Below are 26,189 nucleotides of genomic sequence, written 5' to 3'. Positions count from 1 at the left end.
AAGAGGCAGTTGTTGACCTGTTTCTGGTTAATCTCTGTTTAATACATCCAATTAAAAAGTTGAAAAACTGACAGGATGAGACAGAACTAGACAGAGGATGCTAAAATAGCTAAAGCAAACAAGTAATCTAAGAAAAGTGTGTACTATAATCCATTTAAAATAGCTCTTTAAAATGTAAATGTTAAGTCTGTGGCTAATTGGAGAATCCTATTTGGAGAGCCAGCATCTTAATTGGAGTGCAGTACGGCTGACTTTAACAAATAAAACTCCCTCCATGGTAAGTCTCTGAGAAAACCGCTTTGGGATTGAGAGAGGTTTTTGCAAATAACAATTTTTATGACTTTAAACCATGTGCACAAAGATGAGGATCCTTCTCTGAAGTTTAGGCAGAAATTCCACGTGGTTTCATGTTGTGTAATTCATGTACTCTAGAATGAAATGGTAAAATGGGAAATCATTGTTTAACTAATTAAAGATTCCATGGAGACAAGACAATGTTGGATTTATTTTAGAAAGTGCATGAAATGTGCAACCACAGCTGTATATTTTAGATCCATTATGTTGTAAATGGCAAAGAATACCCCAATTTTGTCACGGGAAATGTCAAAATTGTGTCAGTGATCTCTGCTGTGATGTCTCCCGTTTGTCTCCAACATTTGGCCCAAGTGCTCATTTTGACGCTTTCAGATTCCACCGTCCATCCATTATCCAAACCGCTTATCCTGCTCTCAGGGTCGTGGGGATGCTGGAGCCTATCCCAGCAGTCACTGGGCGGAAGGCGGGGAGACACCCTGGACAGACCGCCAGGCCATCACAGGGCCACAGATTCCACCAATAGTTATGGGACCAGGGACAGATTTACATTTAGATTGACAGACATGTATTTTCAATATCAAATTAACACTGTGGTTGTCCTCAGTGAGTGGATACTTCTAGCTGTGCTGTTTAATTTCAACAAAGGTGATCCCAGCTTGTATTCAAATCTATGAATAGATCATCTCTATGGCTACCAGGTGACAACCTCCCCTTTCAGTCCCAGAGCACACTAAGAGTCGCTGTAACCTCCTTACAGCTCCTGTAAGCCATGGATAGCATGACAGCGGGCGGTGCTAAGAGGGTTATTCCATGGTAATCTTGAGGTTGGAGGAGCGACGTTATGAAAAGCTATGGGTCTCTGCAGCTACAGCAGTAGTAATGGCAGACGACCAGGTAAAGTTACATGCTTCACATTGGCTAATCTGTTTGCACAACGACAAAGTGACGATTATCTCTGTATGACCGATTTTCAGATTCCTGCACCATTGTAACTGCTGCAGTGACAAATAGATTCAACAGATTTGAATTTAACTGCTCATCTTAACTGGTCTGCGGTGAAGAATTAGTGAAATCTCATGATCACAAAAATGTCGACACACTTTATTTCTAAACAAGCATTTTAGAAATCAAGAAATAAAGAAACAAAAATTCAAATATGAAAAGTTTGCTCAATCATCACAAGAAAATAAAAGTGATAACATGGCCAAAAAAAAACAAAAAAAACCCCCCATACTTTGAACAATAAATGCTCCCATCTGTCATCTCATTTGTCAAATATACATTTTACTTGTTAACCATCAGATTTTAAACTGTGTTGCTAATGAAAAGCTCATACAGAAACAAAACTCTTGTTGTTTCTAAAGAACATACCTTTACAATAGTTGTTCTGGATAATCTTTGTAATCTATCTTGAAAGGCACACATTGTATATACACCATCACTAGGTCATGCGAACGAGGGCGGTACGTGAGCCATTGAGTAACCGTAACTCTGGTAAAGCCAATCCTGAAGACCTACTTTCTTTGTCTTTAAGCTCCCGTAACATATCGCAATAAAGACATTCATGTATCTGATCCCACTGGATGCAAAAAATGTTAAGCTTTATTTAGCAGGCATTTTTTTACTGACTAGTTAAGCTGGTTTTGAAATTATATTTCATATAAAATGGCCTTCCATACCACTCTGAATTATCAAGGCCATATCATTATTGCGAGTGTTCTTTGGGGAACCGAATTGAAACAAAGTTTGAAAAAAATTTTTTCGCAGTTATCTTCAACATATTAAAGAATGAATGCATCACTATTTATGGCAACTCTTTTCCCTAAAAAGGTTGTAGTGTTAAAAGCAGAGTACATCGACTTGGATGAATCTCTAGATCCATACACAAAAGTCGATGCATGTCAACTGACACCTAGATTGTGATAACAGCCCACATTGTACATGACAAAAAATGTCGCTCACTTAAGACTCAGGGCAAGAATACTTTAAAAAAAAAATCCCCCCTTTTTCTGCCGTTATATCTGGCCAATTACCCAACTTGTCCGAGCCATCCTGGTCACTGCTCCACCCCCTTTGCTGATCCAGAGAGGGCTGCAGACTACCACATGCCTCTTCCGATACATGTGGAGTCGCCAGCCACTTTTTTCACCCGACAGTGAGGAGTTTCGCCAGGGGGATGTAGCGCATGGGAGGATCACGCTATTCCCCCCAGTTTCCCCTCCTCCCCGAACAGGCACCCCGACTGACCAGAGGAGGCGTTAGTTCAGCGACCAGGACACATATCCACGTCCGGCTTCCCACCCACAGACACGGCCAATTGTGTTTGTTGGGACGTCCGACCAAGACGGAGGCAACACAGGGATTCGAACTGGTGATCCCCATGTTGGTAGGCAATGGAATAGACCGCCATGCCACCTGGATGCCCCTGGACAAGAATACTTACCGAAAAATGTGATCTCATTTATTGAGCTGCATGTCAAAATGTGTAGCTCAATAAATGAGATTGCTTTTTTCAGCAAGTATTCTTGTCCTTATTGTCCTGAGTCTTAAATGTGTGGCATTTCTATCACATACATTGTGGTATTTCTTTTATTTATGATTACATTTTTGCAATTTGCCAGCACCTTTTGATCACACATTGTGCACAGGCTTTTTCCATTTTTGTGATGACATCCACTTATACATGTGTGAATAGAAAACTACTGGCAACAACATTGTACCCAAGTGAATGCCCTTTGCTTTATTGAAATTAAGTCCCTTACGTTAGATGAGACTAAAATGCTAACGTGACAGATTAGCCTTTTCTCTCAGTATACCATACTGTAGAGGTTAGTTTCTTCGGCCCTGTCCTGCGTGCTTTTCACTCAGCTTATTCTAAGTGAACTGGATATGTTGTGGAGTATCTTGAACCCCCGGTCAACATAGTTGTCAGATATCAAATAATTCGGCTTCCTTTTCCTTCCAGAAAGCAAAGCTTCGATCAATGTACCTAATGATCTCCTCATTGCTGAACTCTTTAAGTTCATAGATCAATTTAATGGAATCTTCATTGGGCTCATCCCTGGGGGGAGGCTTATCGACATGAGGTTCCTCTGCAATGTGAACCGTTCGAGGTGGAGTCTCCTTAATGGGGACCAGTTCTGAACGCTGTGCTATGTCCTGTGTTGCTGACTGACCTTGCTGTACAGTTTTGGTCGCTGACTTCTCCATACCATATTGCACTACACTTTTCCCATTGCAATACACAGGTTGATTTGCTCCAATTTGTTCAGCAGCTTTCAATTCCCCAAAAGCACTGCTATACAGCACTGTCTCTTCTGCCGTGCCCAACTCCACATTCTGAACATCATCATGAGCAAACAGAGGTACTTTTCCAGAGATAGCAACAGGAGGATGTGATTGGGAAACATCTGATTGTAGGGTTGTAGATGAGGAAGGTTTTGAAGTTGATGCTGTTGGAGAAAGCTCTGTGGTTGGTGGGGGTGGAACTGGGTGAGTGGGAGGAGGGGGTGGGGGATGTGAGGGTGGTGGTGGTAGAGGCTCCATGATGGACATGTCAGGAGACAGGGAGAGGAGAGAGGCAGTCATCATACCTCCCCCTTCAGTCAAGTCCCCAAAGTACTTAAGCTTTACATCCTCAAAACCATCTGCCCAATCTCTCTTCCCTTTCTCAAGCTCCTCCATGACCTCCCGGTGGAACTGCCGAATGACCTCCCATTGATGGCTGCCAAGGCTGTCGAACATCTCATAGCACAGGAGATGGCGGAACTTGCGCTCGCTTCGAGACATGTTCATTTCCAGGAGCTGGAAGTATCCCAGCATAAAGAGGTCAAGAGTCAGGCTCTCATAGCTAACTGGTGCCCCATTGATGTGTGGCAAGAAGTGCTCCGGCCAGTAGATCATCTGGGCACGGCTGAGCCGGCGGATCTGGCGTGTGGGCACTTGGCTCATGATTGTCCTCCAATGGCCAATCAGGTTCCCAACAACCTGCTTTGACTTCATGAAGAGGAGAAGCTTGTCATCTTCACTCTGCATCTCCCCTCCTATGTGTGTGCTGAATTGGTTGTAATCATCTGTGCCGATTTCTAGATAATTACCTCTCTTGAATGCATATTTAGGCCGGTAAGACTCAGAGAGTGTATACTTCCGCCAGTGTTCAAGGAACAGAAAGACAATCCTCTCCTTCCTCATTTCAATGCACTCCTGGACGTAGCTTAGATCTGTCTGCACCTCCAAGCTTCTAGTCAGTTGCTCATTATTTAAAATGGGGTCTGTGGATAGAACCTGGTTGAACTGAACCATGGTGGTCTGAGCCATTACCTTGGAGGATTCATATGTCAGAGGAGCACAAGATGGTGTGATTACAGGCTCCTCAACAAGAGGCAAGAATGATTGTTCCACTGAAGCCAAATTTCCATTGGTACGGTGCTGGAGGACTTCAGCAGGGTAACAAGGCTCACCATTCTCAAGGACTGGCTCAGAACAATAACTGGATTCACTCACCACTGGTAAGGACCTTTTGCGTTTATATACCTTATTGATTCTGTCATCTGTAAACTGTGATTGATTCTGGATTTCATAGTTAGCCTTGAGGTTCTTCACTGAGACTCCACATTGTTTAATCTCCTTTTCCACCTCTTCCCTTGTTGAGAAAGACTGCGAACGTCCTATAAATCCAGCAGTGACTGACCCTGTAGGGATTGACTGTCCTGTTTTAATGTTCTTTGCCTCTTCTTGCGAATATCCTGGGGATATAAGATCCAAGATGTCTATTTCTTTGCCCCCGAGGGTGGCAAGAAGAATTGCCATGCTCTTGAGCAGGGTTGAAATCTTGCTGCACCAGGCTGGCAGGTCTTCGGCTTGGCCATGCACTTGCTTGGGATTGACTGAGAAATGCTCTTGGTTTAGGGCAGCAGACACCGGTAGGAGCTGTTGGAGCTCTCGCTCCAGTTCTTCAAGCTCTTTCTCCACCTCAGAGACTTTGTGCATCACCTGCAGGTTCTCAATTTGCTTCTCGATGCAGAGAAGATCAGCCTCTGTCATCAGTTCCCCAAATGGACCTAATATGGCTTTGTGGATGTGTGAGTAGTGCCATTCCTGAGGCTGATAGTGCCCACTTGCAGCAAACTAAAGCAGAGATCAAAGGGGACGAAAAGACAAGAGGAGAAAGGGAAGGGAGGAGGGAGGGGGTTCCTTCAGCTTGGAGTTCCTGGTGTGCACACACGCTTCAGAGCAAATCTTCCTCGGCACACAGGATATACATGGATTTAGTGGTGTAATGGCACTGCCCCATTACAAGCATCACATCCCCTACATTAGTTTAGAATTAAAGAAGACAAAGTCCTTCATGAAAGTGAGGTGGACATCATATATTATTCATATCAAGATGGATAAGCGGACCTTTAATAAAATCTAATGGTTTACAGTATGTCTACATTCTTACATTGTAGCAACTAACTGTAAATCAATTATCATTTAACTGTTTAATGCTACTCTGTGGGTTACTTCTCCATTATTGATGAATCAGTATTTTATTTGCTAAGTTATTTAAATATATCATACAGACATTAAAGAAATGTATCTATGAAACAGATGGCATAAGGAATTTATTGAACATTGTGCTGCAGACGCTTATTTGCAGGATCTTGTCACTTTGTTCAGGAAGGTGCTGTAGTAATATAGTACTTATAATCATTATTATTGTTGGTTTATCTGTAGTGTGAATGGGCCTGGCATCACACCACTGAATCAGCATGTAACAACTTGGAACTGCAAAACTCCATCACCCAACACCAGTCCACACTGTGAAGCTGTTATTCACATGTGTTAACGCTGTGATGGGCATTGTTGCCAAGTATCCAATTCACTGCACTCCAAAGGATCTGTAAGCTACTGAAAATGCTTAAAAAAAACATGCATAGAAGTGCCTAAAGCAGCGGAATAATAATTCAAACAAATTTTGAAACTAAATGGGTAAGTGCTTGCTAGATCTACTGCCATTTCATTAGTGATTGTGAATTATTCATTTAATATGAGAAAATAAACCAGTTAATTGCTTGAAAATGCAGACTGTCTCTTATGGCTAACAGCCAGTAAACAGGTGTTTTACTAATGATGCTTCTGCATCTCAGGATGAAACACAAAAGCCACACATCAACATCCAAGGACACAAGTGAAAGCTCTCTAACTGCTTGAGGAATTCATCAATTATTGATTTTTTTAAACTCAACAAATAGCATGCATGCATCGCAAATGTTTTAAACCTTTAAGTGATCAGATTGCCATGGTGAGCGCTGCCAAGTCGTGATATAAACTGACTGAATATCAATAATAACTACATATATCATGACTATTTACAGGAAACAGAAGCAGCTCTACAATCCATTCTAAAACTAAGTCATGGTTTCGCTGTAATGCTGGATATCAGGTGAACTTGTAAATCACTAGTCCAACCTCCCACTGAAACTTTTACCCTCAACTAAAGTCTGATGACCAGTGACAGTGACCAAGGCACAGTTTAAAGCAACAACAAAACATGCATTTGCACTTGAAGCACACAAAAACTGCAAAAGAAAATCCACACTCAAATTCAGCCATCTCCTTCGTGCTGCTGATTCTTTGAAATTGAAATTATCACAAAGTTAAAGGTAAACAATGATGATTTTCTACATCATTTATGTACAGGTAGTCCCGCGGATTACAAACGCCTGGGGATTACCACCAGTGAACGCCTCCCCCTCGAACAGGCGCTCCAACCGACCAGAGGAGACACTAGTGCAGTAACCAGGACACATACCCACATCCGGCTTCCCACCCGCAGACATGGCCAACTGTGTCTGTAGGGATGCCCAACCAAGCCAGAGGTAACACGGGGATTCGAACCGGTGATCCCCGTGTTGGTAGGCAACGGAATAGACCGCTACACTACCCGGACGCGTGTGTGTTGTGTTTTGACTTGAATTTTTCATGTGTTTATCCTTGTAATCATGGCTTCAAAGCATAAATCTGATGCAAGTGATGGTTATGCATCGAAGAAAAGGAAAAAAATCACGACTGAAGCGAAAGTGGAAATAATAAAGCGTTCAGAGAGAGGTGAAACGCCAACAAACATCGGAAAAGTGCTAGGCTACAGTCGATCAATGATCGGGATGATTATAAAGGACAAAGGGAGAGTAATGGAGTATGTAAAAGGCTCTGTCCCAATGAAAGCGACAATAATCACCAAGTAACGCAGTGGTTTAATTATCGAAATGGAAAGGCTGCTGGTAATTTGTTTAGAGGCTCAAAATCAGCACAATATTCCTGTTAATGAAGTTAATTAAGCCTCCTTTTGGTATGCAAGACATCGATTGGAACGAGAGTAAGTGTTAACCTTTAATTATCTTTTCTTTTTTATCTAAACAGTTTTTAAGAAATGTTTCTTTAAAGTTGTTATACCTATACACATTCTCTCCCTCAATTATAAATACTGTATTGTAGTTACATTTATTATTACTGCATTATTATATTTATGATGTTTCAGGTAAAATATATACTATATACTAAGACAAACATTTGACTAATTGATGCTAGATGTGAACTGTACATAATTGCTCTGGCTTACATACAAATTCGACTTACGAACAGACTCAAAAACGGAACTTGTTCGTAATTCGGGGACTTCCTGTATTTGTGTTTTAGGGATAAAACACAGTCTTCTGTGTGTCTCTGAAACGCCGCCAAAACTGTGTCTGCCATTGATGTCACTGGTGGACAATTTGTGAATGTGAAAACTTGCTTTCTGGATTGCTGATAGGCTGCACTGTGTAAGAAAATGCTACAGACAGCTGTATAACTTAGCATTGTCATTTGCACTTTCTGATACAGCTGTATGTAGTGTTGAAAATGACATTTTGTTATACAATGCAGCCTATCAGTAAACTATGAATTAAGTTTTCACATTCGCCGACCGTGAACCAGTACAGGCATTTCAGAGGCACATAGAAGACTGCTTCACATTCATTGCTGTATATATACATATATATATATAACATATAGTACATAATATTGAAAAATCATGACTGTTCCCCTTTAAAGGCCAATTTAAAAGCACAAGTGGGATGGCTGAAACACTTCAACTCCACCCCTCATCCTCCAACCTCACACAATCCTTCAATACCACACCTACCTTACGCTTGTGGTCCTCCTCGTCCTGCATTTTGACCTGAAGCTTTCGCACCATCACCTGCCTCTTCCACTCAGGGATGGCCTTGCCCTGTTCATCATGAGTGGGCACCAGTGCCTCCACGTCCGCCAGACTCATCTTCCGTCCTGCTTCTGCCCCCACCACGCTGCCACTGCCACAGCCACAGTTCCCATTGACCACTGAGCCGGAGGACAGCTGGTCGTAGCTGGCAGAGGTCGACATGGCCCTGCCAGAGCCGGAGCCTGTCGGGCTGGGGCTGGGGCTGGGGGTGGCAGGCGGGGAGGAGACGTGTGTAACGGAGGGAGGTGGGGACGTTGGCTTGGCCGGTGGGCTAGCTGTGCGGGTCTCTGGTGGAGAGGTGTTGTTTCCCTGGAGGGTCAGGAAAGAAGAGGCAATGTCAAAACTCATATGTAATGGACTGAGGAGTAAAGCTGGAGTTCCTTATCCATACATGTAAACAAACAGACCGGCCTGGGAAAGACAACTTGTTGCCCAGTTTGCTGCGTTTAGTTAGACTAAGATTAGACACTTGGTTAAAGGTGTGTGTGTGTGTCTGCACATGCCTGTGTTAATGTCTGTCTGTGTATGTGGGAACCCTAAAAAATTTTTTTTTTAAAAATCAGCAACTTTATGCATTTTGTTTTTAGCTGCAGTAAAATAACCATGGGCCATCCCAAATCTTTTCTGTGTGGAGTTTGCATGTTCTCCCCATGTCTGGGTGGGTTTCCGCCGGGTGCTCCGGTTTCCTCCCACCATCAAAGACATGCATGGGTTAACAGGTTAAAACTCCTGTCTGTGCCCCTGACCAAGCCATGGCAAAAAGAACTGGAGTTGGTCCCTGGGTGCTGCATGGCAGCTGCCCACTGCTCCTAGCTACTTGTCTAGGATGGGTTGAATGAACTTCCCCATGGAGATTAATAATGTATATCTTATCCCTCTCTCTTATGTTGATGATGGTGACAGTAAATCAGCCAGGTTTTGATCAATATGACTTCTTCATTGATTCTCCTATGATCAACAAAGATTGCATTGCCTTACTGGCAACAGCAAGGACTTGACCAATTTTTATACATTAAACTGAATGTAGTATTTCCATAGGTTTTCCTCAGGATGAAATCATTGGTCTTCGTTTTATTTGTTTATCACACTGCAAGAATTAACTGTCTACTGTGTACCTACTATAAAACTCAAAGACAACACATGTAAATTGATTACTACGTGGTTCTGTGCAGATTGCATTATGCAACGCGTCAGGAGGGCCAGCTATGGCTGACAAAGAATGACTATGAAACAAGTCTGTTTTTTTCTGCCCCGGTCAGACTTCAGTGAGTTTCAAACCTGTGACAGAGACTGCATTCAGCAACGTCAGATGTCTACTTGGCACATGGATTCATCTGACTCATTCAGTCTAAATGCTGACATTGTCATGCATGTTAACCGACTGAGATCATGAAATCACCGGCCCTTGCAGGCCTCCCATGCAGGATGTGGAAGGATAAGCTGTTTAATGGAAGCCACGCAACAAGGCTTCATGTCTCTCAGTAGGGGCAATGGTCAGACCAACGTTTTTTTTTTTGATTCTTCCCACTTTTTCCTCCCCAATTGTATTACCCCACTCTTCCGAGCCGTCCTGGTCACTGCTCCACCCCCTCTGCTGATCAGGGGAGGGCTGCAGACTACCACATGCCTCTCCGATACATGTGGAGTCGCCAGCCGGTTTTTTTCACCTGACAGTGAGGAGTTTCACTAAGGGGGCGTAGCACGTGGGAGGATCATGCTATTCCCCCAAGTTCCCCCTCCCCCCTGAACAGGCGCCCCAACCAACCAGAGGAGGCGCTAGTGCAGCGACCAGGACACATACCCACATCCGGCTTCCCACCCGCAGACACGGCCAATTGTGTCTATAGGGATGCTCACCCAAGCCGGCAGTAACATGGGGATTCGAACCGGTGATCCTCGTATTGGTAGGCAGTAAAATAAATCGTTATGCTACCTGGACGCAAAAGTACATGTATTTGTGTGTCATTGGGCTCTAATGACAGAAACAAAATGGTTTGCTGATCATCAGCGACTAATGAATTGAGCCAATTCAATTGTTCTGTATTATTATCAAATGTATGCAACGTAAGCAGTGAGTCAGTGTTGTGTTTTTAAAGTGGCTGATGAACTCTTAACATAAAGTAGACAGCACCAAAGTCAGACTGCAAATATTCAAAAAAGCCCAAAGGTCTCCAGATGGAAACCAAAAGGGAATGACTTATCCAAAAACTTTTATCTGCTTCCATACATAGTAAATCCCTGTAAATTTATCCCACAGTACAACAGGAATGTTGCTAAAGGATAGCCTGAGATGTGTATCTTGATACAGCGCGATGGCTAAACAGTGTGTATATACAGCACCAACATGAACACATTTCCACATGACATTTGGAGCAATAAAAACAGAAATGTTGTGAGAACTTGTGTGCTGCTGTGCACAATCTACCCCAATAATTGTTAACTATATGCCACTGAGAGCAAAGTCCATATAGGTTTCCATTCCCACCAAGCATTACACCACATGGCTCATTTCAGTGTTTTTACCCCAATCTGCAAAATCCACCACTGGAGTATTTAGCTGGAATGAAAACCTGTATACAATATTGCCCGATTCAGATGTAGTCAGTGTTTATATTCCCTCTATAAATCAACGTGAGCTCCAAGACAGAATTCCCATGAATTACCATATAACAAATTGATCATTCACATAAACTAATCCCATTTACTTTTTTTGGTTTTGTTTTCAATTTAAGACTTGGAAATCATCCATCCACCCATTATCCAAACCGCTTATCCTGCTCTCAGGGTCACGGGATGCTGAAGCCTACCCCAGCAGTCACTGGGCGGCAGGTGGGGAGACACGAAACTCAAATGTTTATGTGTTAACTAACTATTATTTGTCCTAGGATTTTATATTTTTAGCCGCCATTTGAAGCATCACGCCTCTAAAACACTTCTATATCAAAGTACCACCAGCACTTACCACCTACACAAGGCACCTCAGTGGTGCATGTCTGCTGTAAGACAATGTAACAGTATGGCATAATGAACACTGGCTGCAGGCCATCGACCTACATTGCTGCCTGCGGGGCCGCTGTTGGAGAAGACGGTGGTGTAGCCTCGGGTGTGAGGCGTAGGCTTCAGGCTCTTCCCCGCTTTGATCTCCGCCAGCAGCTCGGAGTTGTCGCCATTGGGGGACATCATGTTGAAAGACTTGGTGCCTGTGGCCCAAAAAGACAGAGAGGAAAAGTGAGACTGGGTAAGGTAGAATGAGCGAGAGAGAGAGAGAGAGAGAGAGAGAGAGAGAGAGAGAGAGAGATAGAGAATGAGGGAGATTGGGTGGCATTTCACTGTTAAATATTTTATCCAATGTGGCAGGCAGCAACAATGTTGAGCCACAGCATGTATGGACAGTGACAGGAGATTAGGATGGAAAAAATAAAATGACTACCATGCTGTGCTGAGCCATTGTCTACTAGGGTAAGCTCAAGAGGATTTTTATTTTAGAAATTTTTACATGCACTTTGATCATATCACACACACACAGTGTTAATTTGTAATTGGTTATTTAGCAATCTACTTTTAGACACTGATACCTGAGGAGTATGGGGGACTTTGTTCTCTATGCGCATTACTGATAAAAGCTGCAGAAATTAAATGGTACTTATCTTCCCTGTGCTTTGTCTTTACACTGTGACCTTATTGTAAATAAACAGGGACCTGAACAGAACACGTGTGCACCAGATGTCTCAGATTGCACTGGTGGCCTGAAGCAACCAGTGAAAGCTTCCAAGGAGAGGACATGGTGTCTTGCTCAAGGACACCTTGGCAGGGCACAACTGTCCGTTTGGGTTGAGCATGTGAAATTAAGGTCGAGGGGGCGCTCTCTCTAACCACCATGGTCACTCCTAATGAAATATGGATCCTCCTCCATTACTGGTGTATTCTGTACAGGCCGCACGATTTTAGCCCTGTAAAACAGTACTTATGAAGAAGAGAGCACGAATCTTAATTTGTAACGAGAAATTTTTGATTTTACACCAAAACGTTTTGACATTTATTGAGGGAGGTGAGTGCAAGAAGGATGAAAGACCTTTTGCATCATCAACCATATTTCATATTTTAGCATGAAAAAGGTATTGCAGTACTTGATGGTCCACATGCTAGCGCATGATAGATACTCGAAGTCGGTAAGGTGACGTGCCATTTCCCAAAACCTAGCACCTGAATCAGTTTCAAAACCATTGCAGCTGGGATTGTAAAAATGCTGCTTATTAGTAAATTAATGAACAAATACCAGTGTGAACTGATGAATAGACAATTGCAGTGTGCTGGTAGAAACGGGTTGGGATACCTCTACATTATTTCACTACAGTGAACACACAGAGATGGTGCACACAGCCGCCTCCAACAGTGTCGGAGTGGGAGAAATGCACATAACCAAACTATTGGTGAGGTTTTTTTTTTTTAACGTTATGAAGAGAAAACTGGTGTGAAAAGTATACACGCAGCTACCACATGCCGTAATCTGCTTACACTGAACAGAGCTGCAAAACCAGGCAGATTGTAATTTGGTTATGCCATGACAAAGACACTTTGTAAGCACTTTGTGAGGACAACTGAAATCACACACTATTTCATGAAGCACATGCTAAAATGAAAATCAAGCACAGCTAACATGGTGCCAGTTATGTCCACATTGTTTCATAAGCATTACAAGATGCTATGTGAACCAAATATGGTCCATTAACACATTTAAGTGAACATGAATAAATCATAATCTTGAATAAAATTAGCATGTAATCACTGAATATCTATCTATATATATATATATATATATATATATATATATATATATACACACACACACCCACACACACACACACACACACACACACACACACACACAATCAAATAGCACCTTGAGTGTGCCACAAAGTTTAGTGTCACAAAGTGACAAAGTGAAAGAAATTAGTTTACAGTTAGGCATACAATGACATGTAGATCCTACAGAATGGAAAATAGAACGGAAAAAAATCAAAATGTTCAATCGTCATCATCTATCTTAACACCTGTCAGCTGCACACAGCCCTTTGCCAACATTCTGGTTTCAAGAAAACCTATCTGAATATAGTGAAGCATTGGTAACAACCTCACCTGTTTTTGTCAATGTCCGACTCTAACAGTTTAAACTTGTTCAGCCCTCTATCTGTTATTCATCTTCTATTCGGGAAAAGGGAAAAAAAATCCTGCAGCAAAAATGGTCCTTGCAAGGCGACAGCAACGGTCCAACTGGACACAAAGCCTCACCACCCCTGTGACCCCTCCTCTCTGTCTCGCTCTCTCTCTCTCTCTCTCTCTCTCTCTCTCTCTCTCTCTCTCTCTCTCTCTCTCTCTCTCTCTCGTTCTCTGGTACTTAGGCCAGAGGAGGAGAGAGCGGCTTTCTATTAAAGACCCGTCATCACTGTTTGGGGGACATCTAAAGGAATTGCCAGTAAGTGGATGTGACAGCGAGCCATTGGCAAGCAAGGCAGGAATTAACACACACACACACATACACCAATCCCTTCCATTGTTGCCTGCCCTGCTGGACCAATCCTGAGCTCACGAACCAGACACACACCTGATACGTGCATGTGCACGTGCACTCACACTCACACACACACACACACACACACACACACACACACACACACACACACACACATTCATGCTCATGCATACACTCTTCCCCAGCATCAGTGTCTCACTCTGGTTCCTCCCCCTTCCCCCAGCTCTCACCCCACAATCAGCGGATTAACACCAGAGCAGGATCTCAGTCAGCAAGGCTAATAGCCCAGTGTACGACTCACGCTCCACACAGATCTGTGCACCTGCAGACACACACACACACACACACACACACACACACACACACACACACACACACACACACACACACACACACACACACACGTTTACCTTTTATACCTGTGAGATCCTCATTAACTACATTCAGTCCCCAACTGTAATCTTAACCATCAGCACTACATGCTTAACCCTTACCCTAACCTTAACCTCAACGTAATTCTAACCTTAACTCTAAACCCAAGTCCTAACCTTAAAATAGACCCTTAAAGAAGTGAGGACTGGCCAAATGTCCTCACTTCCCAAAAATGTCCTCACTAGTTATAGATAAAAAAAACCTCAAATTTAGTAGAGCTGAACAAGAATACACACACACACACACACACACACACACACACACACACACACACACGCACACACACAGTTAATCGATCCAATATTTGACAGTTTAGGTTTGTTTTCGTTTTTTTATATGTGACTAAACAGCCATCATAACCTTTAAGAAAGCAAGTGAATAAACAAGTGAATATACTGCGTTCATAGCGCAACTGGTAGATTATACTACCTGCTTCATTGAAGATTAGTACCAAGAATCTGTCCAACAGATTAACCTTTACTTCACTGTGACAACACAAATACCGAGGTCACGTTCATAAACCATGCTAAATGTTAGCATTACAAAAAAGGGACCAAACAAATGAATATATACGAATGCCTTTGGAAGCTGGGTGGCCTACCCTCGCCCTTTTCTCCTGGGAAAATCTTAATCTCAGCAAACCAGAACAGCTTTGGATCGCTCCCTAGATGTGTCCAGGGAACCAAAAAACTACTGTCCAGATGAAAGCTGGTGTTGGTAAATGTGCTGTATTTATGAAGATGTGATAGATGGACGGGGTGTGTGTGTGTGTGTGTGTGTGTGTGTGTGTGTGTGTGTAGGTCTATTTGCACTAAGGGTGTGGACAAAGCAGGTCTGCCACAGCAGCAGTTTAAGGGGGGTTGGGGCCATGACAGGTGGAGTACATTTGACTAATAGCAGCTCCTGACAGAGCAACAATCACAGCGATGCAACTGCTTCAATTCTTAAGAACCCTGTGTCCGGGATGATTTGCACCCCTATAGAGCATTTCCATTAAAGACACTGGTGAAAAAGTACAATCCTATAACTTGTCATCCAACAGAGATGTGTAACTATTTTAAATGTAACGGCACCACGTCAAATTGAACCAGTCAATGTCTTGCCATCCTCTCAATAGACACTGGAGCTGTAAATTCATCATGGCCGATCAGCAGTGGTATTACCTATTAACTTAATGGCCGCTTTATTGCTCATTTAATTACCAAGCTTTTTATTACCAATGCAACATCAGTGGTTAAGTTTGCACTGGACACTATACTTTAGCTAACTACCTTATTGTTGTTCTACCATTAGGTGAGTATGGGTTAAAATGGAGGCCTTATAGTTAGCATTTAGGAGCCCAATTTGTGAATGCTGTATATTACAGTCACTATTTGCACATTTTTCCTATCTCTAAACTTGTGTGTGTCGTGCTGCGTGTATGTTTTGTGTAAGCAATCCACCAAGTCGACTATTCTCTGTGTCTTCTATAAATCTGATTCTTAAAAGTTTAATGGCGGAGACCAGTGCAGGGTAGAAGGGATGAGGCAAACGGTGGCTATCACGTAAAGATGTAACACATAATGCAAAAAGTGTTGCTTGGTAATACAACTTAATATTACGACTAAATGAATCGATGTTGTCATCTTTTTTTCTGATTTATTTTCAGAGATGCACAGTAACAGAGGGTGAACACACCTAAATAAAGTTAAATTGCAGTACAGTCACCCATCTTTTTTTTGGGGGGGGGTTTCCCCCTTTTTCTCCCCAATTGTATCTGGCCAATTACCTCACTTTTCTGAGCCGTCCCGATCACTGCTCCATCCCCTCTGCCGATCCGGGGAGGGCTGCAGACTACCACATGCCTCCTCCGAGACATGTGAAATTGCCAGCCGCTTCTTTTCACCTGACAGTGAGGAGTTTCACCAGGGGGATGTAGCACGTGGGAGGATCACGCTATTCCCCCCAGTTCCCCCTCTCCCCTGAACAGGTGCCCCGACCAACCAGAGGAGGCGCTAGTGCAGCGACCAGGACACATACCCACATCTGGCTTCCCACCCACAGACACGGCCAATTGTATCTGTAGGACACCCGGCCAAGCTGGAGGGTACATGGGGATTCGAAGTGGCGAATCCCCATGTTGGTAGGCAACAGAATAGACCGCTACGCTACCCGGACGCCCCAATTAAGGCTGACAAATCTTTGTGATAAAAATTCACAGCATGAATCTAACTTACTAGCATCAGCCTGATGTAATCGGTGTGAACTTACATCAGTCTGAGACTAATAAGAAAGAAAAAAAAAACCCCAGAAAGGAACAATCCTCTGCAGAAACATAAACTGATTCTTGCTAATGTTGGAGGTTGTTGGCCTCATGGTGAGTTTTGCTCAGAAGTCATAATTTACCCATCCATCACATTTTTCCTTACCTATATTGTTAGAAAAAAGTGACCACATAATTCTTGTTCAGCTTTAAAGGTAGAACATAGCGCTAACATTGCCTGCCAAAAATGCTTGAATCTCACGAGGACACCCGTCTGGATAAATGCCTCCCCCCAAGATGTGTTTGTTGTTTTTTTCTATGTCAAAGGGCTTTCATTTACAGTAGTTAGTACTTACTCTTCATCTGTCGGAGTGGTGCTCCCTCTGCCTGAGTGACAGAGAGGACACCCCCGCCTCCAGACAACAGCAGCAGGCGGAGAAAGACCGCGGGGTGGAAAAAACACAGAGAGAAACAGGAGGAGGTGGAGGAGGACATAGGGAAAGGAGGTCCACGCCAACAGACATGTGCAGGAAAAGGTGGTGAAATGAAACACAAGCAAGATTAGCGTGCATTAGTGAAAGACAGATTATATAATGAGAAATCAGCTGTGACGTGAACAACAGAATGAATGTTCATTAACATTATTGTGTTATTAGCTAATACAAAAAAAGGTTTGGGACAGACTGGATATGGAGCCATGCCTGTTTTCCACATGCAGCTCACAAACAGTATGAATAGAGTCAATAGGCTGTATGCTATGTTGCAAGGTGGCGCCCGGCAGGGACGAGGGGCATTAAGGAAATGGCTGAACACTAAACCAGTTCTAAAGGTAACGGTACCCCCATGGCATTAATATATAATCAGTTATTTGGGATGCGAGGGCCTGACTCATCTCAGCTTTACCCAGTGAGATAACAGTGTTACCATTCACACCAGCAGCTTTCTAAGGATAATTATAATATCAAGTGTATGGCATGTGAAGTGTTTTGCTTTTCTTTTTCCTTCTTTCATTTATCATCTTGTAAAACAACTCCATATTTTACTCAATTAAATTTACAAATACCAATAGAGGCAAAGTGCTAGAAAGAGGAAAGGTAGAGAATGATGCCAGCAAAGAAAAAGTAAACAAGAAAGGAGTGAGAAATGAGGAGTGATGAAAAAAAAAACCCTTAGAAAACAGTAGCACACTCACTTCCTGAAGAAGAAGAAGATGGCCGCTGGTGGTTGGCGTTGGCGGGGTTGCAACTGGGAGAGGCCTGCGGGGTGGTAGGTATCTCTGGGGGCAACGGAGGGGGAGGGGGCGGTGTCGGCATGGGGTTGCTGGGGGGGAGAGGGGGTGGTGGCGGAGGGGGCGGGTGCGGGGCCAGTTCTTCTACAATGCTGTTCTGAGGGTTGGTGGTGGGCGTCTCAGCCGGCTCCTCCAGTAACACGGAGCCCTGGTCGGGTCAGGGGGAGAGTGAGAAAGCACAGTGAGCCAAACATACTCCACATGCAACACAAAACAAGTACGCCGATTTTTTTCTATCCACGGTTTATCGTGACATGTGCCGTGGACATATCTAAACCTTGTTTCAATGGAGCAGATGCAAGATGTCACCCCTACTCGGTTTTCAACCAAGTAACGCTGGTTTCCGATTCTGCCAGGTGCTTCATTACAATAATCTGACAGGGGGGTTTTAGACCTGAAACAACAGGTGAATGTAACTAACTACCTGACAAAATAGAAAACAAGCAGTACTGGTGGTGCATGAGGACCTGATTGAGAACTGCTGGTTTAGGATCACAATAACAATGTCATTTTTCAACACTTTGTTGCTGATTTGGTCATGATTCGTCATGCAGCAGCAACAGACAAACAGCAATGCTAGCATGAGACTGGCTGTTGATTGCTGATGTCACCCAATCATATAATGCTCTCAATTACTCCTCGTAGATACTAAACAGGTGATATACGTAATGAATAGAAAGGTGATATAATGACATTTAATGCCAGGAACACACAAGAAAACCTTTAAAGTTCTAATTGACTGGGAAAAGACTTGGCATCACACATTTTAATGACTGACTTTGGCTCACTGGTTATGACTGCAGTCTTAGAGGTGCACACACTCACCGATGAGCTCCGATTCGTCCAGATTCTACTACGTGTTTGATATAATGGGGACAGTTTCGACTGGTGGAAGGTTTGATTGGGAGGCGAGTGATTTGAATCTCAAACCCCTGCACATCACTGGATAACGTGTGGACTGTCCATGGTGACATGCCCTATTTTGCCCAAACTGTTGCAGATTTTCAGCGATCTTAGAAGTCAGGTTTTCATGGCCAAATCAGGGTTATAATCAGCCTTTAAATCATCTAGTGGGTTTACGGCTTAAACTGACCAACTTCTCTTTGGAGTTTAGTTGTCAAACAATAAATGAAAGATAAAAAATAAGCATCTGGGTATATCTAAGTGTGTGCAGTCGTATTCTCAATAATACACTAATGTGACAACAATTGTCATTATTTTGGTTTGAACTAGATGCTATCATCCTTTTGTTAACTCTTAGAGAATAATTCCTGGTTCATTTTGTATGGAAATATAATTGACACTTTTTGCTCAAACTACTTATCCTTGCACTTACACTGGCTGGACCCCCCCCCCCACACCAATTATTTTTGTATGAAGAAAAAAAACCAGTAAGCCAAGTATTCAACATTGGTTTTGTGAAATTCTTGAACAGTGACAGGAGGCTGTCTGCTGGCATCCCAGCTGTTAACTCCTGGCCATGCCGGGCTCGGCTGGTGGGACATGATGACACAGGGGGTTGTACTGAGGGTGACAGATGCATGTTGACACTGTAGTGACAGCCCCTATTGGTACGTGTCCTCCCTGTTGACTGCTGTCTTTAATCAACCCACACGGACATAACGCCCCATTGCTCATAATGGACTTAATATGTCCTTATCTAGGTCTCAAGGGGGAAAGAATGGGGCGAGCCCATCTGCCACTGAAAGTGATAGCATTTTAAACCCCCTCTACCCCTCCCCCATCCCCTGACACGCACGCGTCAGACACACTCTGCGAGTGTGCCGTGACACAGCTGGTAGCAAATTAATAGACCGTGACATCTGGCCCCACCCCTCCTCTCACTCCGCCGGCTGGCCCCGCCCATTTTTCCTTTTTGTTCTTTTGGACGCGTGCTCCTCATTGTGGCCCACTCTCCTTGCTCAACCCCCCAGAGGGTGGAGGGGGTGGGGGTTGTTGGGGATGGGTCTCCGGCGGCATGCGCCGGTCCTGGCTCTGATTATCCGGGCCATCTGTTAGGGTGCCACCGAGACCAGGAACAGCTCCACTGAAGCCTTAATTGGTTCAATGTCGATTATACCCTGTAGTGCCCCCCCACCCCCCATCCCACTGCTGGTACCCATGAGATTATAGGAAACAACTCCCCTGAGACACTGACAATGGCATAATAGAGTGTGAGCATGCAGTGGCGGGTGCAGCTATGTGTCAGCAAACAGGTGGTCTGACAGAGAAGTCTCTCTCATGGGACAGAAAAAAAAGAAAGAAATGTGAAATGTTGCTGATGATTTTGGACAAGTTTCCTGATGAGTGTTGTTATGGAACGTGCTAAAGTCAAATGCAATTTATTATCCTTGACTCTGTGATCTTTTATATAATTTACATGACCTTTATCTACCTACTCACACAAACTCTCTTTCAAATCAAAGATAATGTTACATGGGACACACAGAAATCACAGCTGCTGACAGAGGACAACTCAGACATCTGAAAAGTCCTGTTATCTACTAAAGACAGGAAAGCTGCTAGGTTTGAGACTTGACCATGTTGATCCTTTGCCCTGTGGTAATTGCTAATCAATGAAATTGGTACATATTTTGTGGGCTCATGAAAACTTCGGGCTTTAACATCCACACCCACACTGAAGAAATATTCTGAACCAGATAATGTGTCCATAGTGTCCATACAGTCCCTGAGTGAGGATGTAAAAGAGCTCTCAGATTTTCCCTGAGGATTGTTCAATGTGAACGTATTCTCACATCCACCCATTACATCTCTTTTTCTAAAGTTAATTCTTTGTGGAGGCTGACTTCTGTGGGATATGAAAGATGTGCCAGGGACAAACTCTACCTTTTTTTTAAGTCAGCTAGTCAAAAGCATGACAAACAAAACGTTTAAATGTTGAAATCCAGACAAACCTGGCCAGCGCCTGTTTGTCTGCATGGCATTGTCCCAAGTTAGTCTCACTGTAGGCCACTGGGCAGTTTACACAATGGGGTGGAGACTTGAGACAGCAATGGAAATGAGGGTGCGCTTTGCATCAGGTAGCAAACAAAGGCTGAAGAGGACAGAAGATTATGTAACTAAGGCAGCGAGTGGCGTAATGTAAAGGCAAATAGTGCCGTCTGTGGTAACACAATAGCCACCACAACCGAGACCCAAACCAGGCCTCATCCATACAATTGATTTATAAAGGCACTAAGATGCCCAACCTGAAAAGGGGCAACTAGAAGCCCTTCCTTTACATTTGACATGACGTCATTGTTGGGTGGAAGCCTTGTCTATCAAAAACCGTTACTTTTTTGGAAAAAAGAAAAGAACCCTGTGTTTTTAAAATAATTGAACACCTTGTCGTCAAAGTTGGTAGTGTGTTTATATATATATATATATATATGAATGAGAGAAAGCCAAAGACAGAAAGACACTTTATTTTATCATTGTATTTTTACAATGAAATGTGTTCTCTGCATTTAACCCATCGTACAGTTTAGGAGCAGTGGGCAGCTGCAGCGCCCGGGGACCAACTGCAGTTCTTCTTTCCATTGCCTTGCTCAGGGGCACAGGCAGGAGTATTAACCCTCCCACAGGTGGGAGGAAACCAGTGGACCCGGTGAGTGTTTTTGACCGGCGAATGTCGAGCTACGTGTTTTATCCATCATTGATTGATTAGAACGGCCGCATGTGAGGCAGTAAGTGCATTGTATCAGAATCAGAATACTTTATTCATCCCCGAGGGGAAATTGGGTTCTGTTACAGACACTCACGCTCTAATAAGAAAAAAAAAAAAAACTAACAAGATAACAAGAAAATAGAAACCAATAGAAACAGGAAAAACAGAAACAAACAGAAATAAAAGATAAAATAAGAAATAGAAATAAGAACAAAATATATCAATAATTATATTACCCTATCAATTTACAGGTTACAAGGTTTATTGTAGCTATGATAGCTATGTAGGTTTATGTGCACTCAGTTTGTCCTGGGGTTAAATATATTTGGCCAAAATATCTTGTTATAAAAAATTAAGTGCTATGAACAGGCTATTGAAGACAATATTGGCTATGACTGGACGGGAAACTGGACGCAGCGTCCGACGGCGGCAATCCGCAGGTTGTTATACCCCTAATAAAGGCAGTGGCGCCACTGTCGGCACCGTTTAATGTCGGAACTACGACAGGATTTGCCACTAATAATCTGCATGTCCAGTAAGTGTTAGTGGTCTGTCTAGTCTTTTGAAACTATAACTGCTTCAATACAAATTATTTTGCTAGAGAAATCGACGTTCTCATAAATAAAGATAAAAAGAAAGAAAGAAATCAAAGTTATCCTGTCAACAGAGCTGGTGCTTCCGCTTACGTCACTAGTGTCGGAAGTAAACCAGGTTTGTATAGCGGGTTACGGCAATCCAGACAACACTGAAAAGCATTGTGTACGCTACAGAGAGGTCAACCGTAAGATTAATACATGGACCTGAGTTTGAAAATCAGTGAAGTTTCCCTGTAGTAACACCAGTTTAAATATTTTCTAACATAATACTCACAGGTACTGAGGTGTACACTTGTTCGATAGCTCAATACATGCATTGGACAATCCTTTTTTGAAAATGTGCATCCAATAAATAACAATGGCACATCAACAATAAACAGATGAAATCGCCTCGTGGCAGCTTCAGCTTTGCTGTGTGTGGCACTTCGTTCAAGAGGAGACGGGATGAGGTTTTGCCGACAGTTTGAGGATCCAATGGAGTTACGAGATTTAGTCACAAGCTCTTTTTAATACTTTTCATTGGTTAAATGTTTGTAAAACCTTCCTAGAGAAGTAAAGGGTGACCAATAGCACTGATTTATTAAAAAAAAGTTTTAAATCTTGCAATCAGTTCAGCATTCAATGAAATGCAGATCAGCGTAGAGGGATGTATAAAGTGTGGTCAGGCTGTGCATCTCCATGTATGTCGGCCCTTAGTAAAAGCATCTTTACATGGCATGAGTTCGTAGCATGAGGTGGAGACATAAAAAAGAAAGCGTTGTAGATATGAATTTAAATATACAAAGCGGAAATCTCGAGTCAGACATTTAGTAAGTATAAAGTGAAAATGGCACCCCTTGGTAAAATAGCTCTAATTTCTCTCAATGAACCTTCTATGTTGCTTCATTAAGTGAATTTGGAGCCAGGAACCTCCTGATGACGAATAGGATGTGAACTTGGGGGTGGGACATACCTCCTCGTTGGGTGCCATGCTTCTACTCCCTCGGCGCTCTTCTGTGTCGTTGCCCAGGGTCTTGTAGTAGTCACCTGTGCTGGGCTGCTTGCTGAAGCTCCTCGACTTCCTGTTTGAGTCCACACGCCGGAGTCTGTCGGAGTCTCCAGGAGCCAACTGCTCAAAAGACCAAAAACTGAGTCAGAAAGTATCAAAGAGAAAACACAGCTTGTCTTTGTGTGTGTCTAGGTTTTGTCTTTAACTGTTTGCTTTCTTTTGTGGCTTGTAATTTTGTTATTCTGTCTAACAATTTAGTGTCCCCCCTCTCAAAATGCCCTGATCATTTGGGTGAAAATGGTCATAAATTTTAAATATTGAAAATGTTTCGGTAAACCATTTTCGCCAATTTATTTTTGAACAGAGAAATTAAAAGTGAAATGGAAAACTTAAAACTTTCATTTGGCTAAACATGAATTTGTCATACTTTCACATAGAAATCTACTCCTCATAACAATTCACAACAAAAGGGTTTTCCTCTGAAATGACATTGCTATCATTTGAAAAACAGTGTCATATACTTGTAAAATGAGCAACTTTGCGAAACTGAAAGAGATGATTATACTTTATGGTATCATGTCACATTCATTTTTAAAGAAAAGCATGTGACATGATGATTTGGTGTCATAGTGTCAAGGAGAGGAATGTGGAAGGACAGATGGTGATGGACTTTGCAAAAAGGATGGAAATGGCTGTGGTGAATACATATTTCCAGAAGAGGGAGGAATACAGGGTGACGTATGAGAGTGGAGGATATTGCACACAGGGGAACTCTATCTTATGTAGGAGGCGCGATCTAAAAGGGATTGGAGACTGCAAGGTGGTGACAGGGGAGAATGTAGCTAGGCAGCATTGGATGGTGGTCTGTAGGATGACTTTGGAGACCAAGAAGAGAAAAGAGAGTGAAGGCAGAGCCAAAGATCAAATGGTGGAAGTTGAAGAAGGAAGACTGTTGTGTGGAGTTCAGGGAGGCGCTAAGACCTGCACTGGGTGGTAGTGAAGAGTTGCCGGATGGCTGGGCAACCACTGCAGAAGTAGTGAGGGAGACAGCTGGGAAGGTACTTGGTGTGTCATCAGGACAGAGGAAGAAAGACGGAGACTTGGTGGTGGAATGAGGAAGTACAGCAAAGTATACAGAGGAAAAGATTGGCAAAGAAGAAGTGGGGTAGTCAGAGAGATGAAGAAAGTAGACAGGAGGTACAAGGAGATGCAGTGTAAAGTACAGAGAGGGTTGGCAAAGGCAAAGGCAAAGGAAAAGGTGTATGGTGAGTCGCACGAAAGGTTAGACACTAAGGAAGGAGAAAAGGACTTGTACCAATAGGCAAGACAGAGGGACTGAGCTGGGAAGGATGTGCAGCAGGTTAGGGCGATGAAGGATAGAGATGGAAAAGTGCTGACAACTGAGGAGAGTGTGTTGAGAAGGTGGAAGGAGTACTTTGAGGGGCTGATGAATGAAGAAAATGAGAGAAGGTTGGATGATGTGGGGATCATGAATCAGGAAGTGCAGTGGATTAGCAAGGAGGAAGTGAGGGCAGTTATGAAGAGGATGAGGAGTGGAAAGGCAGTTGGTCCCGATGACATACCTGTGGAGGCATGGAGATGTTTAGGAGAGAGGACAGTGGAGTTTTTAACTAGATTGTTTAACACAATCTTGGAAAGTGAGAGGATGCCTGAGGAATGGAGAATAAGCATACTGATACCGACTTTCAAGAATAAGGGTGATGTGCAGAACTGTAGCAACTACAGAGGTATAAAGCTGATCAGCCACAGCATGAAGATATGGGGAAATAGTGGAAGTTAGGTTAAGAGGAGAGGTGATGATTAGCAAGAATGGTTTCATGCTACGAAAGTTTGCTTTGAGAATGTTGATTGAGAAGTATAGAGAAGGTCAGAAGGAGTTACATTGTGTCTGTGGATTTAGAGAAAGCATATGACAGGGTGCTGAGAGAGGAGGTGTGATATTGTATGAGAAAGTCGGGAGTGGCAGAGAAGTATGTAGGAGTGGTGCAGGACATGTATGAGAGAAGTGTGACAGTGGTGAGGTGTGTGGTTGGAACGATGGATGGGTTCAAGGTAGAGGTGGGATTACATCAAGGATCGGCTCTGAGCCCTTTCTTGTTCGCAATGGTGATGGATAGGTTAACGGATGAGATCAGGCAGGAGTCTCCTTGGACGATGATGTTCATGGATGACATTGTGATCTGTAGTGAGAGTAGGGTGCGGTTGAGGAGAGCCTGGGGAGGTGGAGGTATGCACTGGAGAGAAGAGGAATGAAAGTCAGTAGGAGCAAAACGGAATACCTATGCGTTAACAAGAGAGAGGACGGTGGAAGGGTGAGGGAGCAAGGAGTGAGTAGAGGTGACGAATGTGTATGAGTTTAAATACTTAGGGTCAACTGTCCAAAGTAACGGGGAGTGCAGAAGAGAGGTGAAGAAGAGAGTGCAGGCAGGGTGGAGTGGGTGGAGAAGAGTGTCAGGAGTGATTTGCGACAGAATGGTACCAGCAAGAGTTAAAGGGAAGGTTTACAAGATGGTTGTGAGAGCAGCGATGTTATATGGTTTGGAGACAGTGGCACTGATGAAAAGACAGGAGGCGGAAGAAAGGCGAAGAAAGACAGGATTAGGAACAAGTACATTAGAGGGAAGCTCAGGTTGGACGGTTTGGAGACAAAGCAAGAGAGGTAAGATTGAGATGGTTTGGACATGTGCCGAGGACAGGTGCTTGGTATATTGGGAGAAGGATGCTGAGAGGATAGGAAGAGATGGAAACGGATGATCCGCTGTGGTGACCCCTAACAGGAGCAGCCAAAAGTAGTAGTAATGGTAGTAGCATGTAACAGGACGACTTGGCTGAAAAATCTAGTCTCGATATACTTTATTATAGATA

At 43.3% G+C, this 26,189-nt stretch overlaps 1 protein-coding gene across 1 annotated transcript in view; it reads right to left on the bottom strand.

Annotated features, from left to right (window-relative positions):
• The window catches only part of espn (espin), a 64,339-nt gene that overhangs the window by 10,331 nt on the left and 27,819 nt on the right, over nucleotides 1-26,189 (bottom strand). The window contains exons 8-11 of the mRNA XM_056274182.1: nucleotides 23,268-23,423; nucleotides 17,957-18,200; nucleotides 11,615-11,760; nucleotides 8,483-8,869 (exon numbers count right to left, since the gene is read on the bottom strand). Of these exons, the coding sequence (XP_056130157.1) occupies nucleotides 8,483-8,869; nucleotides 11,615-11,760; nucleotides 17,957-18,200; nucleotides 23,268-23,423 (933 nt within the window). The remainder of the gene's footprint in view (nucleotides 1-8,482; nucleotides 8,870-11,614; nucleotides 11,761-17,956; nucleotides 18,201-23,267; nucleotides 23,424-26,189) is intronic.

The sequence above is a fragment of the Lampris incognitus genome, chromosome 2, assembly GCF_029633865.1.
Source record: "Lampris incognitus isolate fLamInc1 chromosome 2, fLamInc1.hap2, whole genome shotgun sequence".
Lineage (NCBI taxonomy): Eukaryota > Metazoa > Chordata > Actinopteri > Lampriformes > Lampridae > Lampris > Lampris incognitus.
The sequence above is the reverse complement of the archived record's forward strand: the minus strand, read 5'-3'. Positions and strand labels throughout refer to the sequence as shown.